This window comes from Pecten maximus, chromosome 12 (genome assembly GCF_902652985.1).
Source record: "Pecten maximus chromosome 12, xPecMax1.1, whole genome shotgun sequence".
Taxonomy (NCBI): domain Eukaryota; kingdom Metazoa; phylum Mollusca; class Bivalvia; order Pectinida; family Pectinidae; genus Pecten; species Pecten maximus.
The window spans coordinates 551506-575239 of record NC_047026.1 but is presented as its reverse complement, the minus strand read 5'-3'; the positions used below and the strand labels follow the sequence as shown (position 1 = coordinate 575239).

General features: G+C 35.8%; 1 protein-coding gene and 1 long non-coding RNA gene across 3 annotated transcripts in view; one reads left to right on the top strand and one right to left on the bottom strand.

Annotated features, from left to right (window-relative positions):
• The window catches only part of LOC117339321 (MMS19 nucleotide excision repair protein homolog), a 50758-nt gene that overhangs the window by 15235 nt on the left and 11789 nt on the right, over positions 1-23734 (bottom strand). For both annotated transcript variants that reach the window (XR_004535166.1, XM_033900852.1), the window contains exons 8-17: positions 22572-22733; positions 19808-19885; positions 14730-14810; positions 8067-8118; positions 7386-7540; positions 6284-6359; positions 3890-4097; positions 1811-1908; positions 1237-1374; positions 726-966 (exon numbers count right to left, since the gene is read on the bottom strand). Coding sequence is in view for 1 of the 2 variants with exons in the window: in XM_033900852.1 (XP_033756743.1) it covers positions 726-966; positions 1237-1374; positions 1811-1908; positions 3890-4097; positions 6284-6359; positions 7386-7540; positions 8067-8118; positions 14730-14810; positions 19808-19885; positions 22572-22733 (1289 nt within the window). In the remaining variant the exon portion in view is untranslated. The remainder of the gene's footprint in view (positions 1-725; positions 967-1236; positions 1375-1810; positions 1909-3889; positions 4098-6283; positions 6360-7385; positions 7541-8066; positions 8119-14729; positions 14811-19807; positions 19886-22571; positions 22734-23734) is intronic.
• Positions 9136-9351, top strand: LOC117339322. The gene is made up of 2 exons (XR_004535167.1): positions 9136-9182; positions 9237-9351. It is a non-coding gene; the product is annotated as an uncharacterized LOC117339322 (long non-coding RNA).

Below are 23734 nucleotides of genomic sequence, written 5' to 3'. Positions count from 1 at the left end.
CACATGCCTACCTACGTGACACCGAACTTTCTTTATATAATCTTATCCCTTTTTAGGCAATACTATTTTATGTGTCAAGCAAGTGAAAATGATAGAAACTTACTCCCCAAACATGTCGAAATTAAAAGAAGGTTGAAATATCATTCTTAAATTATTTTTCAAGTTGTAGTTCTTTTATAAAATGAACATTCCTTGTAAATTAACATGGTAACATAATAGACACCCAAAATGTACAGGTCCATTTCTACTTACTTTTGATGGTCACTGACTAAACTAAGGTCAAATTGTACTTCAAACTATCTTAATACCATTAAGAGGCAATCAAGCTTTAACATAAATTTTCTCCTAAATAATAATTTTCAGGATTATGTATGTAACAAGAGGCCCAAAGGACCTGTATCGCTCACCCTCCAGCCCCAGGGGTCAGACCCGCCTCTTTTATATAAAATATGATTTTCCACTCCCAAGGATGCTTCAAACCAAATTTGGACATAATTTACCCAAGGGTAAAGTCTTACGCACGGAGCACGACGACAGCCATAACACGATGGCTATAAGTCACCGTGACCCTTTGGGTGAGATTGACCTAACAAACTAACATATACTGTCCATTACATCAGTAATCACTATCTACACAGTTCCATCAATATTTATGCCTGAGATGCTACATTTTAAATATTGACAAACTGGTTTGTCTACATAAACCAAAATGACCCTGGACTTACCTCGCATCCAGATGAATAACAACCTGGCAAACACAGGTGGTTAGATACTGGAGAACAACACCATGATGTAAACAGCTGTTGAAATGACTAGGATCTGTTGCCATAGTAACAAGGAGACTAAAGAGTTCTGGGAGGGTCTGGTTATAGAGGACGGTCAGCATGTCCGGTTGTGGTACAGCTGAGGTGAAGATGTCGGATAAACATCTTGCCACAGACTGGACATCTGACTGACCACTGGACACTGCAAATGTAAAGAAAATATTTCCATATTTTTCCTCAAATAAGGCCCTACCCACATTTAAGCATCCATCTTCATTTTTGCAAAATCAATTTCAAAGAGAATGCTAAAAGTGGTTTACAAATAAGCCCTCCTAAAACTTTGATACTAAACTTTTCAATCAGGAGAGGATATACCAGGGCTTTAGGAATAAAGAGAAAGTTCCCTACATTTCACAGGTAAGAGACTTATAAGTCTCCAGAATACTGAAGAATATTTAATTAATGAACCTACACTGCGCCAGGGAGGACAGATAGTTGAAAAGCTCCTTGACAACCAAAGAAAGGAGCTCTGTTGTCACGGAAATGGCTGCCAGTCCTGTGAATGCCATGTGATGCTGTTCAGGATTAACACCATCAATCTCCATCGGTTCTGTGTAAACAATGATTACAACCAATTTATATAAAACAGGGATAGATGAGAATGGACATAAATTTGTTTAAACATGAAATTTTAAACAAACATTGCAATAAACTCTGCTTCATTATCAACTCCTCCATCTGTGTACCATTACATGTATAATTTCCCTTAAAAAAGAATGTTTAGTAGCTCATCACCCAACCCCTAAATCCTACCTGGCGAACTTACCCTCCCTTGATTCTTCTTCCAAATCACCACCATAGTCAACCATGCAACCTTTTTGCCCCATTACTTAGAAAGAATATCCCTCAATCATTCTTTGACCCATATTACCTGTTGAATTTGTCATTCCCTCTTTACACTATTACAGAGTAATTTCTGTTGCCAATTGACCTTTACAGTGGAAATTACTACATTATTTCTGGATTAAGAATGAAATATTACAAACTTGTCCTCAGTTTGTCCACCAGACAAGGCAGCACTACAGATTTGATGGTTGATACATCACTTTTTGCCAGAGTAGAAAGGAAACTAATGCAGCTGGATCTGAAAAAGATATATATTTTCACTCTTTATTCCTTTCTTTATTTCTCAATCACTTGAAAGTAAATATGAATTTTAATACAAAACATGAACCTCACTTTTAAAAACATGCCAATTAATTAGCAAAACTAGGTATCTATTGATAGAGCCCATCATATGTAGGTATGTAGGATAGGGAAATATGAATGGGCTATTTTTCTCACACCATTTTACGTGAAATTCATAGGGAAACCAATCCGACATGGCGAAACCACATAGAAACTTTGTATTTTTTTTCTCGATGACTGACAATAAAACCAAAAAAAGTATACCTATGGTATATACCATGAACAAGAGGTTCATGGGGCCTGTATCGCTCACCTGGTTGGATTTGATCAAACGTCAAAATAATGTTAATATTCAATTCGTTAATACATAGTTTTATTTGCCAATCTTGAACAATGTTATATATGGTTATAGTGTGGGGATCACAACAACTTTAAAGAAATAACGAAGTCCAAACTCTCTAAGGGTGTTAAAGACCTCTAGGGTCATTATTACAACATGATTGTATTTAAAGAAACTAAGTCCCTCGGGGTGGGGAAAGACCCTTGGGCCTACTTTTATATCAGATTTGAGTTTATCCCTTAATGGCCAGCGAAGCTATACATGGTTATAAGATGAATATCTCAACAGTTTGAAAAATATAACCAAGACACTACAGGTAAATCCTTAGGGGTGTGGAAAGACCCCAGGGCCCATTTTTACATCAGGATTGTTTTTATCTCTTGATGCCCAACAATGCTATATATGAAGGTATGAAAGAAGAGCAGCAACTGAAGAGTCCAGGTTTGAAAATGATCCTGCCGACATGTTTCGGCCTGCTAGGCAGGCCGTCATCAGGGCACAATTTATTAGTGTGACTGTTACATTCTGAAGCTGAATAACAATAGAGGTCATGTGACTAATAATGGACAACATGATGACGTCATAACATTACCAAGGACCCCAGACACTTTTTGTGTGTTATTGTGTTAAGAGGAAAGAAATGAGGTAATCTTAAAAAGGAACCGTAGTTCACTTTACCATGGGCTTCACTTTACCATACTACACCTGAACTGAGGTCACTCGGTGCACCTACGTGGGATAGAGATTCCTGGGTGTTCCACATGGGACTAATAGAATCTTTCACCCCTTTTGGGGTGAGATAGGGGATCTCAATCCGAGGAGGGAGATTGTTAAATTTCCAAACACGAGGCTTGCTGAGTGTTTGGGAACTTAACAATCTCCCAGCGAGGGTTGAGATCCCCCTATCTCATCCTAAAAAGAGATGAATGATTATTTTTCTCTTACCCTGTTTTCCAAACGAAGTGTGAACCAAATTCAAACGTATGTAAACAACAAGACGTGGACGGCGGATGACAGTTGTGAAAAGGTTGCAGCAGACGCTTTACACCTTACAATGTTGATTTCATACAAAATATAATTCCGATTAGCTTGTCAAAAATAACACCAAACACTCAGTTAACTCTGATAATTAATACTTATTTTAATTTCTTTTGTGAATAATATTGATATTTAGCATTCAATTATTCCGGGTCAGGTCACAGTGACGTCACCCTATCGAGAACAAGAGCACGTTCAAAGAGCACGTGTAGCTTGTCTTTTCCCTAGGGTGAGATAAGAAAATCTTACCGAGGTAAAACTGCAGATATCTCTGTCCAGGGTGAGAGAAAAATGTATCTTGCATATGTAAAGGTGTGAGAAATAACTGTAATATTAAGACACTATAACATCCAACATTCTTTGTCTATATGAAAGAAATGTAGTTTGTTAGGATATCTGTCTCAAAATTCAACAAAATTCAACAAAATTCAACAATATTCAATAATATGAGAGTCAGAGCAAATTTTCCATCTTTCAGGAAATGTCAGAAAAAAAAATCTTCATTTTCATAGTTGTCTGCACATGAGAGTGCTTGATCGGAAGGAAACGCCTTACTCACCTGACATCGTGGTCTTCATCTTTAAATATCTTGTCTACAATGACATTGGCCATGACAGGACGGTCAGATCCAGGCAAGGTCAAGGGCAGTTGTAAATAGGTGTCCAGACATCTGACAGCTGCTACTCTCAGCTGGACATCACTCTCAGTTATGGCAGACATAATTACAGCATAAACTGAGGTCTGGAATTCATTTATAGATTTCTTTGCTGCAGTAAATAAACAATAGGTAAGTAATACCTCAACGGATAAACAACAAATAAACAGCTAAACAAAATACCTAGTGTCAAGTCTCCAGTTTCAGTGTCGAGCTTCAAGATTATTTCAGTGAATTGGGCAATCTCTGGTACAAAAATTTGGTCCGGGAACTGATGATTTTTTGAGAATTTAAATCAGATAATTTCACTTTTAAATTAATATTAAACATCTTTCATCCTTAAAATTAACTAAGATTATTACAGTACATGAGGTGTAATAAGGTGTTTCAGCAACAGAAACTATTGAATTAAAATAACTGTTATAATCAAGTGAATTAACTTTCTTTAAATCTGTTTAGGGAACAACCAACCAATTGAAAAAATATATTTTTGAAACGGTCCCTGTGTATAGAACGTTGAGCCAAGGATGAAATGTCTGGCAGCCACTGATTGGCCAGTATGTTATGAAGTGAGAATATAGATATGTAGCCTGATAGGTAACTATCAATAAGAAATGTTGATATAAATTTCTTAAGTCCGATTGTTTTTTTCCCCAAAAATTCACGTAATAATAGTAAACAGGTAAACATTTAAGATTTTTGAGAATTTTTACTGCGAAATTCACCTATTTTCAAAATGGCTACCCTGGAGAAAATTTGAGCTGAAGGACCCAACTTTTTTTTTTGATTAGGTGTTATATCAGACCCTAAACTTTTGTTATAAACCATAATCGTCATATTCAATTCAAGAATTTGAATGAAATAATCCAAAACGTTAACACTAAGGTCTATGGGGAAACAATTGGTTGGTTGGTCTCTACATATAGCTACCGCATATGACATTTTGTGCCATCTAGCGTCCCTGGAAACCAGATGATGGGACCGACTAGCACATTTTCGGACGGGATTCTCATCTTGGAGGCATTGTAGCAGAATTTAGAGAGAAATTGAGATTCAGGGGGGATTGATGATGAAAATATGACACATGTAGTGTTACAAGGAGGACCATAGACCGGACAGATACGGACATACATTCTATATTTCAATTGTAGCGGTATATATCGTGGCTCGGGGTACGGTGGTATGCTGGTTGTACTGCTGGCACTACCCCGGTTCAATGTGTGGGTGTGTGTCTGGTTGTTCTGTTGTCACTACCCCGATTCGGTATTCGGTTATATGTTTGGTTGTTCTGTTGTCACTACCCCAGTTCAGTGTTTGGTGATATATCTGGTTATTTTTTGTTGTCATTTGCCCGGTTCCGTGTTCTGTGTCTGTGTTTCGACTCTTTTATCTAAATAATGGCTCCACTCCTAATTTTTTTTTCTCGTTCGGCCTTTTCTTCTTCATTTTTTACAAAAATACCAGAAATTAGGGGGTGGAGGAGATAACATTGAGTTATCTCCCCCTGATCTTTATTCTATATCTTATTTGTTTATATTTCTGAGTAACACGATTTCTATACTTGGCTATTAACCAAAAGCCATCACTTTAAATTCAAAGCTTATCAAGATATTAAAATTTACATTTCAAAATTGACTCAATTTTAATGTGGTTTTCTCTTAAGAATTTCATATCCGGTACCAATAGAAGAATCAACCTACCAGCCTAAGACTTGCAGTCAGGCACTGCATATTTTGATAGCATATCCTATGGTTCTATCCTGTTCCAGAAAAGTTATCTTTGAAAAATGTGAAAGATGCTATAGGGAACAACCAACCAATTGAAAAAATATATTTTTGAAACGGTCCCTGTGTATAGAACGTTGAGCCAAGGATGAAATGTCTGGCAGCCACTGATTGGCCAGTATGTTATGAAGTGAGAATATAGATATGTAGCCTGATAGGTAACTATCAATAAGAAATGTTGATATAAATTTCTTAAGTCCGATTGTTTTTTCCCCCAAAAATTCACGTAATAATAGTAAACAGGTAAACATTTAAGATTTTTGAGAATTTTTACTGCGAAATTCACCTATTTTCAAAATGGCTACCCTGGAGAAAATTTGAGCTGAAGGACCCAACTTTTTTTTTTGATTAGGTGTTATATCAGACCCTAAACTTTTGTTATAAACCATAATCGTCATATTCAATTCAAGAATTTGAATGAAATAATCCAAAACGTTAACACTAAGGTCTATGGGAAAACAATTGGTTGGTTGGTCTCTACATAGTATATATATATGGCTGCATCACTCATTACCTTTCTCCGAGTGAAACTGCCGAGTGACTCGAAGAAAACTTTGTAGTGATTCCACTACAGCTTTTCTCTCCGATGCCTACAAATGATAGAGTAAAAGCGTTAGAGAATAATTGTTAAAAAAAATTGAATATCAATGGAGAAATCATCTTTCCTTGATGAATTTTTTAAGGTTTTGCTCTGTAATTCAAGAGATTCAATAAAGAGGGATCTTGGCCCCCACCACAGAATGATCATTATTTGTTCAATGTATGATCTGTTCTCTACTTTATTGATCTGATAACAATGTATGATCTGTTCTCTACTTTATTGATCTGATAACAATGTATGATCTGTTCTCTACTTTATTGATCTGATAACAATGTATGATCTGTTCTCTACTTTATTGATCTGATAACAAGGAGAACAAACATATGAAATATAAGAGAGATATTAGAGAAGAATTTTCTGTAAATTAGAAATAGCAAAGCTAAACTTCAACTGTCAGCCATTTTGCTCTCTGGATTACACTCAAAAGTCAAATGGCTAATTATAGGGACCGACGGAAATCTATATTATTAAGTTTGAGACAAAACCCACACATGAAACCCAAAATATATCGGAGGACTTTATATGAGTTATAAATCATACTACTAAATATTCACTGTCAGACATTCTGTTTTCTGGATCAAACTCAGAGTAATACTATAGAACACTGGAAGATCCTCCATCTCCCTTATTGGTCTCCTGAAAGTATGGCATGTATGTTATTGTGTTGAGAGGAATTAAATAATGTAATCTAAAAAAGAGTTGGCGAAAAAAAGTGAATAAGTAAGAAAATAGTAAAATGCTTCACCTTACCATGGCCAGGGCTATTGAGTCATATCAACTTATATCAATCAATTGTTGGCTTGGAAATAAGCGTGTGAAGGGTCTTACTGCGGGGGGAAACAGGAGAACCTGGAGAAATCTCACGTGGTCAGTCAGGTGACCCCTCCCCCAATACCTTTACATGTATGATCAGAAAAACAGAAAATGAAACCCTAGATTTGTGAACGGCATGAATGTTACCACTGTGCCACCTTTCCACCCATCAATAGTTAAAAGAGGAGCTTATGATAGATACCAGTGGATGGCTGTAGAATATCTGGACTAGACGTGTCATCACCAAAGACAGGACTTCACAGCAAGAGATCTCTGATCCCGCAGCTACAGCACAAAGCAGACGACACGACGGAGCCAGCAGATGTAAATTATCATCTCCTAGGTAATGTCTGCACTCTGGAGTAGATAACAAATACGGAATGTCTTCTTGTGAAATAAACACAAATCATCAAAATGTTTGTTTCAAAAGTCTTGAACACCTTTTATATGTCATTGTATTGGATAATTGTATGTGTCACAAATCAACACTTCAATAACTTTAGCTTAGCCTGTCGACTATAGTCCACAGTGGGGAAGGGGGAGCTTGAAATTATGTTGACTATAGTCGACAATGGTACTGATTACAGGTTATCTATATTTAGATATCATTATGTTGAATCTTAAGTAACACTGGCCTTAAACATAATATATAAAGATGTACTTGTAAAAAACATCTGATTTACCAAAATGTACAAAATAACAGATTTCTGACCATTTTATAATTCTAAACAAACTTAAAAGTACTGTTACAATGATACAGTGATTTTACATTTAGTGTAGTATATCCAAGCTGGTTTTTTTTTTTTTTTTTTTTTTTCGATTTATGAATAAAGTGGTAAAATATGTGTTTCTATAATATAACCAATAAATAAATATACTTTACCATTCCACACTTCAGACACAAACTCCTCAGCACATGTCTGGCTGTTGATAGTCTGGGGGAGAAAATACACAAAATGAAAAACACGAAAGGTTAATTATAGAGTTATTGTCTATTATTCTCACAGCTAGATTGACAACAAATTGAATAATTTGCACTTTCAATAATTTGTCAGCAATCCTAATTATGAGACAATAACATTCCAATGAAGGCAGTTTGATACTTGTAATACTTCCGCTCGTTTTTGATAATAAGGTAACAAGTGAAAAAAGCTTTTATAAAGATTTAAGCTATGCGGATTCATACAGTTTGCAAACAAAATTTGTTTCATACCCCGATGAAACTAAAAAAAAATGACATCAATGCTTAAATGTTTATAAAAGCTTTTTTCACTTGTTAATCTTGTTAAACTTCTGTAAGAATCCGCTATGCGGATTCATACAGTTTCCAAACAAAATTTGTTTCATACCCCGATGAAACTAAAAAAAAATGACATCAATGCTTAAATGTTTATAAAAGCTTTTTTCACTTGTTAATCTTGTTAAACTTCTGTAAGAATCCGCTACGCGGATTCATACAGTTTGCAAACAAAATTTGTTTCATACCCCGATGAAACTAAAAAAAATTGACATCAACGCTTATAATTAATTTTTGAAAATGATTCTCTAATTTAAAACATGTTTTATGTACAATTTTACTGGTTTTAAATGGGATTCTTTTTCTCAAATCAATACGCAACGTCAATTGTCGAATTGTGACGTCACATTTTTCGCGCCATTCTCGGAATTTCTTTCATAGAAGAATGAAAAGAATTTTTCGACCAATCACATTTGATTATTTACCATGAAAACAAAGAAAAATTAATTATTTAAGTTTAATATCTAAAGCTAAAGGTACTTGGAGTGATAACATTAATAAAACATATGAAAAGTCTTGTAAAAGATTAAATATTCTTCGCATGTTTTAGAATTGATAGGAAATCTTTGAAATGTTATATCTTTACTATAATCTCATACATGTCAACCTCTGAAACCTCCAATGAGGGAGATCTCCCTCATTCCACATCCTATATGAGGGAGAAAGTGCGTGAAAAAAATCGCGACATTTTTGTTACTTTAGGTGATGTTCCTCATGGGCTTGCGCAGGTGTAAATTACCACGGGCTATACTTTAGGTGATGTTCCTCATGGGCTTGCGCAGGTGTAAATTACCACGGGCTATACATTTTGGTATTTAAATTTGACAGCAATGGTTAATTTTAAAGAATAATAATAATTAAAAAAAAAAAAATAGAAAAAAAATGATTAATTCATTCAAAAACTGTATTTAGTGAATTATATTATTAATGATGTAGTCACTAGAAATTTGAAACCAGTATACAAAGCAACTACTTATCTCCTGAATTTTTTTTTTTTTATTTTGTTCTCAAATATTTCTAAATGTATTTATCAAATTATCTCCCTTCCTTTCTCAAATAATAATTACACAGTAATTTATTTATTTTTGTTTTACTAGTAGTTCTATTATGACAATAAAAACAAACTTCTTAAAAAGTCTTTTTATTTTTTTCTGACCCAAATTGAAATCCGGATTTTTGTGGCAGTTTACGACTTTATATTAGTATTGACAAATTAAAGATGGCGGCAGTACAAACGCTGGTACTGACAGCTACGATTAAGAAAGGCATTATTGGCTTTCATGTGAGTAAATCTTGTTGACAGATAGTATCAGTGTTTGTTCTTGAAGTGATGTATCCTAGTTGTAATCACAAAATTAACTGACCATGTCAAATGAAGCCACATGGGTTATAATGTAAACACCAGTCGGCAGGCACGCATGCATGGTGACCGGTGACCGACTCCCCTCTCTCACCAAGACCCAGGCCAGGGCAGGCTACACAGGTGGTAGGGGTGTTTTGTTTACATAATCAGTTTAGGGTCGAAGTGTCTGAGATTTCCAGGGTTTTATGAGGGAAGACTGCTCAAATCCGGGAGAAATTTAACCCCGATTCGGGAAGTGTACCAAATCGGGATTTAGGAGAAATTTTAATGATTTTCCGGGCACTTCCCGCGTAATCCGGGATGGTTGACACCTATGTAATCTATTTGGGATAATTGCACCATTGGTGAAGAATATTTATTAGAATCTTTGCAAATAGAAAATCATAACTGGTCTAAGATATGGAACATCTCATTTTTAACTACAGTAAAACCTCGCTATATCGTCACCTATTGTTATCTACGATTTTGGCGATATAACGAGTTTGGCGGGGGTGTATATCAGTTCAAACGCAAGTTTGCTGTCCAAACAATATGAATAGTGCTTCCATAACAACTGTAGACTTGGAAAATCAAAAACAATTTATTCATACCACAATATTGCATCAAATTTTAGATAGTAATATGCTTTGATAAGAAATACTTATTAAATTTAATTATTTTCCCGAGAATATCATCTAATTTACATCACATGATCTAGACTATATAATAAGTAATCCTAACCTGATTTTCAATGTAACCTCGTTTAACTATGTGCATGTTTTACCTGGCGCCCAAAAACGTATCAATTGTCGTCTGTTTCGCCTTCAACCGACAAACTGACAAAACAAACTGTTGAAGAGATAAACATTTCTGAATGTCTGATTCAGCTTGTAGAATGCTTGTGTTCTAGAAATTTGACAACATTTCATCATTAACTCGCACGAGTAATATTTTTAGATCTTTGTCCGGGGTTTCTGGTTATTATTGTTAATGTCACGTGGTATGATGCCTCTGTGTATCCGACATCTTACTGTTGTCTCTGGAGTAATAGAGTCCCATGATATTTTAACAAAGCGTGAAGCAGTATCACAAAAGTGAGTTTTATTCATCATAACTTACGAAACTTTCCTAAAGAAATACCACAAAGCACTAGCCATGGTTCATTGATTTCATGTGTGTACACACGCTCACGGTGTGTACAGCTTATTATCTGTCAGTCGGCAGTCAGTCACGTAATAATAACATATAAACACACGTCCTTCTGAACTCAATTTGGCGATAATAACGAGATCACAATGACATTATTTTTACTGATAAGCGAGTTTGGCGGTATAAAAGGTGGCGATAGAATGGGGTTTGCTGTATATCATGTAACACTTTTTGAAAAATTAAAAGTTAGATGAATAAACACCCTTTGTTTTGAAGTATTTAAGTTAATTTAATTGACCATTTTTGGCCCTGGGGTCAGTCAGGGCCAACATGTGCATACCATCAAACTGTCATCCCATGTTGATAATGTTAATCAAGTTAGAATGAATTCCAATACAAATCCAACAAATTAATAGTCAAAAATGTGATTTCCCTATATAAACCCCAGGGTCATGAAGTTCAAAATTTTGGTAAAGCACATTTAGACCCTTCCACCTATGAAGAATGTTTGATTCCACCATATCTGAGAGTAGAGAGAAGATTTTTGAAATTTTAGTCAATTTGACCCTTTTGGTCCTGCCCCTCAGGCCCCTGGGGGATGGGGACCATATAATTTACAATTTTGGTTGACCTTAAGCCATAGAAGCTTCCTGCTAAATGTCATTGAATTTGGTTCAGCAGTTTTGGAGAAGAAGTCGAAAATGTAAATTGTTTACGGACACACGACGGACGACGACGGACAAAAGGCGATTAGAATAGGTTGACTTCGTCTCAGGTGACCTAAACACTTGTAACCAAATCAGACTGGGAGAGAAATTCACAGGAATCTTATATGTAGGAAATCGCAATGTGGTTTATCAAGAAACATGACGGACATCACTGATTAATCGATCTAGGAATTAAACTGAATCATAGTATGCCAATTCAAGTGAGGTTTAAAAATGTTATTCTTTACCGTTCATCGCAACTTTAACGAAACCACAGCCTTTTTAAAGTAAACAAGAGGCCCCTGGGCCTTAACGGTCATCTGACTAAACTATTGGTGATGGCGTACTTCATATATATCAAATAGAAAGAGGCCCTATGGGCCTAAATCGCTGACTGCCATGGAGTTTTTGGCTGAGAAGTTGTTTGAAGACATAAGTCCTGTAATCTTAAAAGGTGGTCAAGGTCATTAAATTAAACAAATATGGTAGCCCTTCACCCCAGCATAATAGCATGTAACATACCCAATATCCATTCCGTAGGCCTATTGGTTATTGAGAAGAAGTCATTTAAAGATTTTAGCCTATTTGACCACTGTGACCTTGAATGAAGGTCAAGGTCATTCATTTGAATAAACTTGGTACCCCTTCGCCTCAGCCTGCTACAGGCCTCATAACAAGTCCCTGGGCCTCTTGGTTATGGAGAAGAAGTTGTTTGAAGATTTTAGCCTATTTGACCCCTGTGACATTGGAAGTAAGACAAGGTCATTCATTTGCCCAAACTTGGTAGCCCTTCATCCTAGCATGCTACAACCCTAATATCAAGTCCCTGGGCCTCTTGGTTATGGAGAAGAAGCCGTTTGAAGATTTTAGCCTGTTTGACCCCTGTGACCTTGAAAGTAGGTCAAGGTAATCCATTTGAACAAACTTCGTAGGGCTTTATCCAAGCATGCTACAGGTCCAATATCAGTAACCTACCACTTTTGATTATTGAGAAGAAGTTGTTTGAATGAAAAGTTTACGCACGACGCAGATGACCTAATAAAATTGATATAGGATAATCATCAGTTAAACATTCAAGAATGCACTTAAAAAACAATAAAAATGTCTTCTTATTACATGCCATTTTATATTTATATAATATTAGCTTTTCTCCTGTATTTCAATCCTTCATGCACAGCACCTATAAATGGCCTCGACACTTTGATTTCTCAGCTACGGCAAAACGTGAGAAGTGCAAACTGACCTTAGGTATTTATTGGCCTAATAGTTAAGACTGAATACCACATACATACAATGTATCTTACACCTGGATATTTCAGTAAGTAATATTACAAATATTTTCCAACTTCTGAACTGCCTCTTCCATCAATTGTTCAAAATATAGGTGAACCAAACTCTGCCATTCATGAAATAAGATTTTAAAGGTTTTTTTTCCCCTATATTTTCTATATTGGGCCCCTTTTCTCCTTCCCCCATGAGTTCCACTTCCTCCGTTTATACATTAAATCTCATTTGGCCAATAATGCTACAGACCAAATTTCATTGAAATGATTTCAGTTGTTCAGGACTAGTAGGGATTTAAATGATTAACCTCTATTTCCCCTATTGGCCCCAGCCCCTCTGGCCCCAAGGGAGCCAAATCCTCCAATTATACATTAGATATCCTTTGCCCAATAATGCTTCAGACCAAATTTCATCAAAATATATTCAGGCATTCAGGACTAGAAGGGATTAAAATTATTTACTTCAATTTACCCTAGTGAGCCCCTCCAGCCCCAGGGGAGCCACACCTACCTTTATACATTACATCTCCTTTGCCCAATAATGCTCCAGATCGAATTTCATCAAAATCCATTTAGACATACAGGACTATCGTAAATCAGGATATTTTGGTGTGGGGAAAATTTGGCATTATTTGGTCGAAATGGGGTGGTTTTATTTTGGTTAGTCTAAATTTGGCGTTTCCATCATCCTTGTGTCAAATTTTGGTGTTTCCATTATTCTGGTGTCGAATTAATATTTTGGCTTTAAAATGAGCAACGGTCTCAGGCGTAGAATACGGGTTGGCATATTTACCGATTTCAGCTCTCTGTGCCGGGGGAAACGATGTTATATTTTTCCCCTTGGAGAAGGACTAGAAAATATACTTGGTCACATTTGCAGATATGTTTTAAGTTTTCATTACACATGTCCATTATACATTTATTAAAAAAATCTTTTGCTATATGTTATTTAAAATATGCAGTCATTGATTCTGAAGCCATGTCTAGCTTAACCTCCACTAGGAGATCTACAAGTACTAAGACACGTACAAATGACCAACTACTTTTGTACATGATACAAACAAGTGATTACTTTTCACCTTTATTAAAAGCTGTCATACTGGTACAAGGTATACCCACATCTACACTGAGTTTAGTTTGGGCTGATTGAACAAGGATTTGATCAAAAGTATGACAGGTGATCATGAATTTAACCTGGATAATGATCTGTGCTTACGTTTATACCAGCAACATCCTCAAATCCAAGAGCTAGTAGGTACAAATAATTAAACACAGTTCATGCTGAAAACATACCTATATTGAAGATTATTTGGATAAGAGACATCTATTCTGCAGATTCGTTGATAAATAGCCTAATGCACTGTGGTGTAAGGAAATAAAACTACGATATTAAATTAATGAGTCAAAAAACGGTCTCTCCAAAATAAAATGAAAAATAGAAATAAAATAGAATGCAGAATATTGTGTTATACTACCGACGATTGGTGTGTTTAATTTTCACGTTTTCATGTCAGATGCCAAATAGGTTAAAATATTACCTTATCTAAAATATCCCCATTTACAGTAGAAGAGATTTAAAGGAAATGTTAACAGATGACGGACGGACAGCTAAACAGACGACACCACACCATGGGATAAGCTCACTGTCCTTTGGACCAGGTGAGCTAAAAATCAATGGAACATTCAAGTTGCCCAAAACTACTTACATCTAGTGAGAATGTAGTCGTCATGGCTGTCAGTGCCAACAGGGCTGGCCAAAACTACTTACATCTAGTGAGAATGTAGTCGTCATGGCTGTCAGTGCCAACAGGGCTGCAGTCTCAAGTTCTTCATTTCCTGATCCAAAAACCTACACAGTTGAAAATATTCAAACAGCTATTTAACAAGGTCCTGTAAAGACTGAATCATTTCTAAAACAAATTTGTCAGACATAAAAGCATTCTTCTAAAAACATCACTGCTTGTGAGACCAACATGTATACCCACATTTTAAGAATGACAGGGGCAATGATATGCAGATCAAGATGGTGTTTCATTAAATGGATCATGCTGCCAGCAACAAATCATTTATTTCAGGCTCTTGCAGCCACTTAACTGAAAGGTTGTCATTTGAAAAGTTCATGGTCACAACATGAAAAGCATCATTCTTTATGTTTCTGGTTGGTTAGTTTTAGGTCTGGAGTCATATGTGGTGGTAGCATGATTGCTGTGCAGCATAGATTGAATTTGACACAAAGCTTTAACTCAAACTGTAATCCCTCATTCATGAAAAATTAATGTATCAAGTTATATATTGATGTGACAAGTTTTAGTAACAAGAGCTGTTGGAGAACAGCATAGCTCGTCTCTCAAATGTTTGTCAATAAATAATTAAAATATATTAATTGGAATGGTTTGGCAAATTGCATTAATAATATTTATATTGTTTACTTGATCAGATTATGCTTTGTGAATTCATGCAATTTTCAAAACCATACCAATTTATATATATATAAATTATTTATTGACAAACATTCGGGAGACAAGCTATGCTGTTGTAGATTAAATGAAGATATTAAATACAAATGCAATTGCTTTTGGACATATTTCTTCAATTTTTGACAAAATATTATCCTAATGAGAGTTGTCTCCCTTGAAAAATGTGGACCGGTATAAATTGTCTAATGTGAGCATTTTCACATTGTTTTATTTTCAGTTTCACCCCAAGAAGGGAATAGTGTAACTCCATAGGGACTCTTTTACCAAATATCAGCACCCTAGTACAATAATAAAGTGATGTGTTAATAGCTTTTAACATTTGCACAATTTTTTTTAAAATGTGTTTTTTCCCCAAAAAAATATTTCAGTTTAACTCCGGCAATGGATAGTTTAACCCCCACAGGGAACCTAATACCATGTATTACTATGCCTTTCAACACTCACAATATAAACTTAACACAAAGTCCAAAGATTTAAAAACAAAAACAAAAAAACACAGATTTAAAAAGAAAAAATCCAATTTTTTTTAAAGTTTTACTCCAGGAAGGAATTGTCTTACTCCATAGGGACTCTATTGCCAAATATCAGCACCCTAGTACAATTATAAAGTGATGTATTAAAACCTCTTAACACTTGCACCAAAAATTTAACGCAGAAATATTCTAAGTCCAAAAATTTGAAAATACTGGTTTTTTCCCAAAAAAATCTTTTAGTTTAACTCCGGCAGGGGATAGTTTAACCCAAGAGGGAGTCTATTACCAATTATCAGCACCCTAGTACAGTTATAAAGTGATGTATTAATACCTTTCAACACTTGCACCAAAAACTTAACGCAGAAATATTCTAAGTCCAAATATTTGACAATTCTGTTTTTTTCCCAAAAAAATCTTTCGGTTTTACTCTGGCAGGGGATAGTTTAACTCCAGAGGGACTCTATTGCCAATTATCAGCACCCTAGTACAATCATAAAGTGATGTACCTTTCGACACTTGCACCAAAAACTTAACGCAACTTAACGTCCAAACAGTTTCAGAAATCTGCTTTTTCTTCCAAAAAATCTTTTAGTTTAACCCAGGCAGGGGATAGTTTGACCCCCACAGGGACCATATTACCATAAATTACTATGCCTTTCAACACTTGCACCAAAAATTTAACATTTGAAAACCAACGCCGACGCCGATGCCGGAGTGACGACATAAGCTCTCACTCTTCTTCGAAGAGACGAGCTAAAAAGTATATGCAGTACATTAAAAAAACATGAAAATCAATCTTTTTATGAGAATTTCCTATGTGCAAATTAAAGGGCCATAACTATAGAAAATTAACACAGGGTTCAAACTTGATTTGTAATCCATTATTAACTGGGTAATGGCTATACCAAGATAGTATATGTCCCCTATACATACCTCTGCTAAAAGGAAACAGGGACCTTGGCCTCTGACCCAGTGACCTTGACCTTTAGTCAGTCAACTCCGTTCACTTTTAACTAACTTTGATTCATTCATTACAAAATAAAAATGTGATGATTGCAAAGTAGTGAACTGTTTGTGAAAATTCCCTGAAAATCCTGTGAAATGTTGGACGTGAAAAAAGACTGTAGTCATTAGGGTGCCATGGTTTTTTGTTCTTAGGTAAAACTATTTATCTAAGAAAATGATATTATTATGGTCATAAAATATTTGCTTTTTTATTGTCATGAAAAAAAAGTATGAACGTGAAAAACAAGACTTTTTCAGTCATTATCATGAAATTTAGTGATATGATGTTCAGTTTTCAGTGCCATGAATTTTTTTTTGCGAGAAAAGTTCATTGCCATGAAAAAAAATCATAGCTGTGAAAACTTTAAATTGGAATGATAAATCCTGACCATGAAAATGCCATGAAAAGTTACTGTCCTCATGGCAATGAAAATTCACTGGCATTTCATGGTCATGTTTCTGTTTATCATGGCTATGATTCTTCTTTTTTTACATCAACATTTCAATTTCATTTTAAGATTTTAAGAGGCAAAGGGTCCCGATGTCATGCGCACGATATTTTCCCCCAGTTTTTTGTTTGTTTAAGTTAACTTGTATATTAGTATATTCATCCAGATTTCACGCACAAATAACTGAAAAAACAATAAGTTGTATTTTTTAAAATCTGACAACTATTTATCAACACACTGTTCCTTGATAAAATTAAACTTGTGTCATTTGTAAAGATAAAAATAACAAAAAAATACCAGATAAAATAGTAGAAAATTGTTGAATTAGCGGGAAGTTTTTGAAGAAAACAAAATATCATTGAACTACATTTTTCAATCATATTTAATAGGCAGTGAAATATACAAAATGAGTAATTTCATACCTAAACACAACAGAGGAAGTAAATCGAACTATAATAACTACGCTTGACTATTGACCATATTACAATAAATTGCAATACTAAATCTCAAAGTGAAATAGTATACATCTTGGAAGATTGATGGGAAAAAAAAATTGATTATTATATTAGAACCAATTTACATTTCAACTCTGTACACACAGACATTCGTGGTTTTATAAAACATTTCTATAGATTACAAGTTTCAAAGGTGTAGCTGATATTGTAATCTTCTCCAGATTACCGAATGGCATGTCAGATGCTGCATATTTTAATTAAATCGCAAACATCATCATTTGCACCAATTAAGACATTTGTGCAGCAGCACCCCTATGTACATTTACTATCAAAATACCAATATTAAGGGAATTCGAATTATTCAAAATATGTTCATGTTTACTATTTTTATAGAAAATAAATTTTAGTCACAGACCTTGTAATATTTGAGATATATTTGAGCTGGCACTCTGCATATGCTCTTAATTATAATCAATCACTTGTGGTTACTAAGGGAGGAATAATAAGGCCATATATATATGTACATGTATGTACAACGTTTAATCCAACAGTGTCGCCTAGTAGGTGGTATAGCTTACATGGTATTGGCTGCGGTGTGATACATGTACATACACTGGTAGACATGTGATTCACCATTGCTACTAAAAATAGACATCAAAACTTATTTTTCTTAAATTAAAAGAATTCCAATTGATATAGAATAATTTTGATAGTTACGTACAAACACAACAACTACACAATACCTATTTTCTGGCATCATAATACACAGCCATGAATGCACAGCTAGGCTAAAAATCTGTTCACAAGGTGCATAACAGCAAATTTTCGACCGATGGCTATAGTTCTTGGGGCTGCCCCAGAGAACTAACAAGGGCCCAATGGGCCCGAATCGCTCAACTGCTATCTAGTGATCCTTTTCATACATAAACATAATTAATAACAAGAGTATCAGAGACCATATGTTAGATTCCAAGGCCTCGCAGTTATTTGGAAAGGTGTGTCTTTTAAATATTTTGGCCAATTTAACTCTTTCAAACTAACATTATGATCAAGGTCATTCATTTGAACAGACTTTCTAGCCTTCATCCAGAAATGCTACAAGCCGAATATAAGGTCTCTGGATCTTTCAGTTATTGAAAGGTCAATGTCATTCATTTTAACAACTTTGTAGCCCTTCACCCCAGCATGCTACAGACCCAATATCAACTCTCTGGGACGCTTGGTTATTGAGAAGAAGTGGGTTTTTTTCAAACATTTCAGCCTATTTGACTGTTTTGACCTTAAATGTAGGTATAGGTCATTAATTTGAACAAAGTTGGTAGCACTTAACACAGGCATGCTACAGACCCAATATCAACTCCCTGGGAACCTTGGTTATTGAGAAGAAGTTGTTTAAAGATTTTAGACTAATTGACCCCTGTGACCTTGAATGAAAGTTAAGGCCATTCATTTAAAAAAAACTTGGTAGCCCTTCACCCCAGCATGCTACAGGCCCAACATTTGGTCTCTGGGCCTCTTAGTAATCAAGAAGAAGTTGTTGAAAAAGTTTAGCCTATTTGACCCCTATGACCTTGAATGAAGGAAAAAGTCATTCATTCGAGCAAAACTTGGTAGCCCTTCTCCCCCAGCATGCTACAGGCCCAATATTAGGCCTTTTGGCGCCGGACGGAAGGGCAGGTGAGCTAACAAGAGGTCCAAGGGCCTTCACGGTCATCTGACTTTAAAAACTCTTGTACTATTGCAGTATACATAATAAGCAGCAAGTATAGTGGCACTGTTGGCCATGGCGGCCATTGTTGATTTTGGACTGACCAGAAAATAAACAACACTTGGTCAGGATCATCTGAGGATCGTTTTAGGTAAGTTAATGCTGAATCCCAGTAGTGGAACTTGAAAAAGAAGTTTGTTGTTCAGGAAAACCATGATTGCCTGGTGTATATCACCTCATTTATGATCAAAATTGCAGCTCATTTAAAATTATCCATACCTCTCGTTTGATGCAGCTAAACAGAGATGTCCTATATTCCAGTAAACATTTAGATCCATACACATTTGCGGCTGCTTCCTGAAGAAACAAAATAATGAGTTACAAGTATACTAAACCATATTTGTAATTTGATTATAATGGCAGCTGGATATTACACAACAGTATTATTATTTTTATTTTTTTTGTTTTTTTTTTCAATTTTTCAAAATTTTTACATTTTATACATTATATGTAGATTCATCATTCCAACAAGAAACATCATGTGGTCAATTATAACAACATTTAGTGTGCCCAAGGAATCAACACATAATTGACTCAAATGAGGGGATTGGCACATCCCAATTCAAATTAGGGAAATCTACATATGAAATCTAAGAAAGAAGAACTTTTTAACTTATAACTTTCAGCCATTTTTTGAGAGGTCAGCAAGGGCCCCTGTTGTCTCTTCTTGCATATGCTGTGATTCATATACAATTATTTTTCATGGGCCCATTTCATTTGTATTGCCAAAAAGAAAGGGTCCCAAAATGTGACCCAACATGAATTCAAATTGAGTTGTTCCTGATGTATCCATAAAGATGTCCTGGAATTCCTTCAGTAAGTTGTTAACTAAGTTGATCATCAACTCCTCACTTACACCTACGTCCATGTATGACTCAAATATGTTTCCAAGCTCGGGAAGGTCTTTGTCATCTACTGCTCCAACGTCCTCAGGGTCATATGCTTAAATGGCCGCTACGCCAGCATTCTTCTGTGGAAGTTGGTCTTCTCCGTCTTCAGCTGCAGTTACCGTAAATCCCATTCTCTTTCAATGTATCACTTTAACATGTTGATGTGGTAGACCTTTTCTTTCCCACAACATTCACTTTTTATGGTCCGTCGTTAACAAGAAAAGTATCTTCTGTCCAACTTCTAAATGTCTGTTGAAATGATGGTTGTACAGAATTCCAGCTCTCATGTGTTGTTCTCCACTCTCCTCTCTGAACAGGCACACCGCTGTCATCGACAGAATTTATACGTCCCAGCGTCTTCCTAGCCTTCTGTCCTTCTATATCTGTCCTTTCATCCCAAATCACACTAACATTAACCTTTTCACTGCTTTCTCAATCATATTGTCCTTATCCTTCCTATCCTTTACAAGCTTCCTTTTCACCATCAAATCCAGGCGTCAGTGACTTAGACGTCTTCAGTATTCATTCTGACTAAGTCATTATGTACTTGTTCTGCCTGATCTATTGTGATCTGCACATCCGCCTGCATCTTAGGTTTCTGTCATGCAGCTTCGTCCCTCCCCTGCTCTCCTCCCTCACACGCTCTCCTCCCTCACCCGCTCTCCTCCCTCACACGCTCTCCTCCCCAGCCAAGTATTCTGCTCATCAGTGCTATACTGATAACGCAACAGTGACAATGTAACCCAAAATACTACAATGTCTAGTTTACTTGTAACACTAGTACCTAAATCCAGTATTCTTATCCTGTAGTAGCTATATCTGGTGTACTCCTTGTTGATATATTGTCCTTTTGTCAACAATACACAATATAACTACACAATAAATGCTTAAACAGATCTAAACAGATCCAAACTATTTCTCTAGTCATATTTCAAAGTGAAAAAGTCAAAAACCTAAAATAGTATCTCACTATTTTTGTTTCTCACTAAAAGTAACCCTTTGTGACTGTGGCCTACTCAACATATTATACAATTATTGACTGAGGCTGAAGGCAACAGCCATTTTGTAAGCACACTCGACCCCATCTATTGCCTTCCATTTCGCGTCTGGCAATAGTCAGGATCTTGGGTGTTAACAAAAACACTGTTGCCTTCAGCCAAAGTCAATAATTGTTTGTTATATCAGACTTACTTCTATCAGCTGGAATGTTAGATCAAAACGAAAAAGTTGTCATCATTATAAGATCGCAGATCATCCAATGATGTAGGCATATTGAAATTGGCCAAAAGATCTTCCAGGATCCTAACAGCAACTTGATGACGGTAGTAGTGTTTTTTTGTCAACTGTCCTTCATTGTAAGATGCAAATTGGGATGAGCCTTCCATGTTTACACCGGAATCAAAAACCAGCTGGCATTAAAGTCAAGGTCAAAATGACTCTTGAAACATCAACCAATCAAATTGCAAGTTTACCCCGGATTGCGGAAAAATCAAAATGCTACCTTGGTAATCACATAATAGTGGACAGTAAAATTTAAAAGACCGGGCCGGTGAACCTGTTTGATGTTTGCAACATATAATAGCAAAACTGTTGCTTATTTTCTTATTATAGTTTGTATAGGAAATTTTACACAATAATATAACAATCTGTTTTAGCCACAAGTTTCACAATCTATCTTGTGATAGCTCAAAATACAAATATAGTGTTTGCCCTCTCTGACTGCAGGTCCTTAAACAATAAATAATAGTATTTCTAAGGATACAGTAGATAGCTGTTTGTAGCAACCAAACTAAGGTATTGTATAGAATAACTGTCTATATTCGACAATAGTGCCTGACCTATTCCTATACTCTTATACAGAATAACAGCAACTATAAGACCCGACCTACTTTGATACACATATTATGATTTTACTTTACAACACCTGACTACACTATACTGACCACATAAGTGTCAAGTTCACCCTTCATACATTTACTTGCAGCATTTTTCTTCCCAGATCCTGTTTAAAATATTTTCTTAAGCTGATGCATGTTTGAAGACCTACCTGAACATAACTGTACGTCTGGTACAATGTACATGTAAGTACTTACCAGAGTCCTCAGCGAGTCTACTTTGGCGCTGGTCACATCAGAGGAGAGTTTTTCCAGAAGTAGTGGACAACAGTACTGACCAAATTGGCTGCTCGCAACCAGACAGCCTCTCAGACCTAGTATGAGGTCCTCTTTGGTGACTCCATGGGGATCACCAGGCGGCTGTGCAAAATTTACAATTTTTATACAAAGTATGTCCATCTTACAGGAAAGCTAATGAGTACATTCGGCCATTTTCAAAACATGATATCATTACTACATTAACAAATATAAGCCAATATTAAGGTAAATATTTGGTAAATATTAGCAGAATATTTAATTGTATGTACCAATGAAAGATAGAGAAGTTTCAGCTTGGTCATCTAAATGGCAAAATATCAGCAGTTACATAATTATTCATACAGTTCAAGTGTCAATTTCTCGTCTTTTTGAACTCCAACAGTGTTAGATGATTTTACAGAGAGAAACCTATAATGGGTGCCTTGCTGCAGTCAGCACAATAACATCAGATAACTAACAAGAGACCCAAGGGCCTTAACGGTCATCTGACTCTAAAGACCCTTGTACTTTTGTAGTATACATATTCAGTAGCAAAGATAGTAGTTCTGTAATGGTCATGGCGGCCATTGTGGATTTTGGACCAAGCAGAAAATACTTAAAACTTGGTAAGAACCATCTCAGGATCTTTTCAGGTAAATTAGTGCTGAATCCCACTGTTGAAACTTGAGAAGAAGTTTGAAATAGGTGTTGTTCAGGAAAACCATGTTTGCACAATATGTTATAAAATGAACGCCCTGGCTGCTATGTCAAATTTTTTCCGCGGCCAAAAAATAACACTTTGTTGGCTCTACTTCCTTAACATTCTCACCAATTTCCAGTTCAATGGCACCAGTTGACCTTGAGAAGAAGTTAAAAATGTGTTTTTCAAGATGGCGTCCATCTTGGATTTTGGATCGGCCCGAAAAATAACAACACTTGGTCTGGATTATCTCAGGAGCATTTCTGGCAAGTTTCAGCTCTATAGCACTGGTGGAACTTGAGAAGAAGTTTAAAATGTGTTTTTCAAGATGGCGGCTTTGGGGGCCATCTCGGATTTCGGATCAGGCCGAGAAATAACCACACTTGGTCGGGATCATCTCAGGATCATTTCTGGTAAGTTTTGG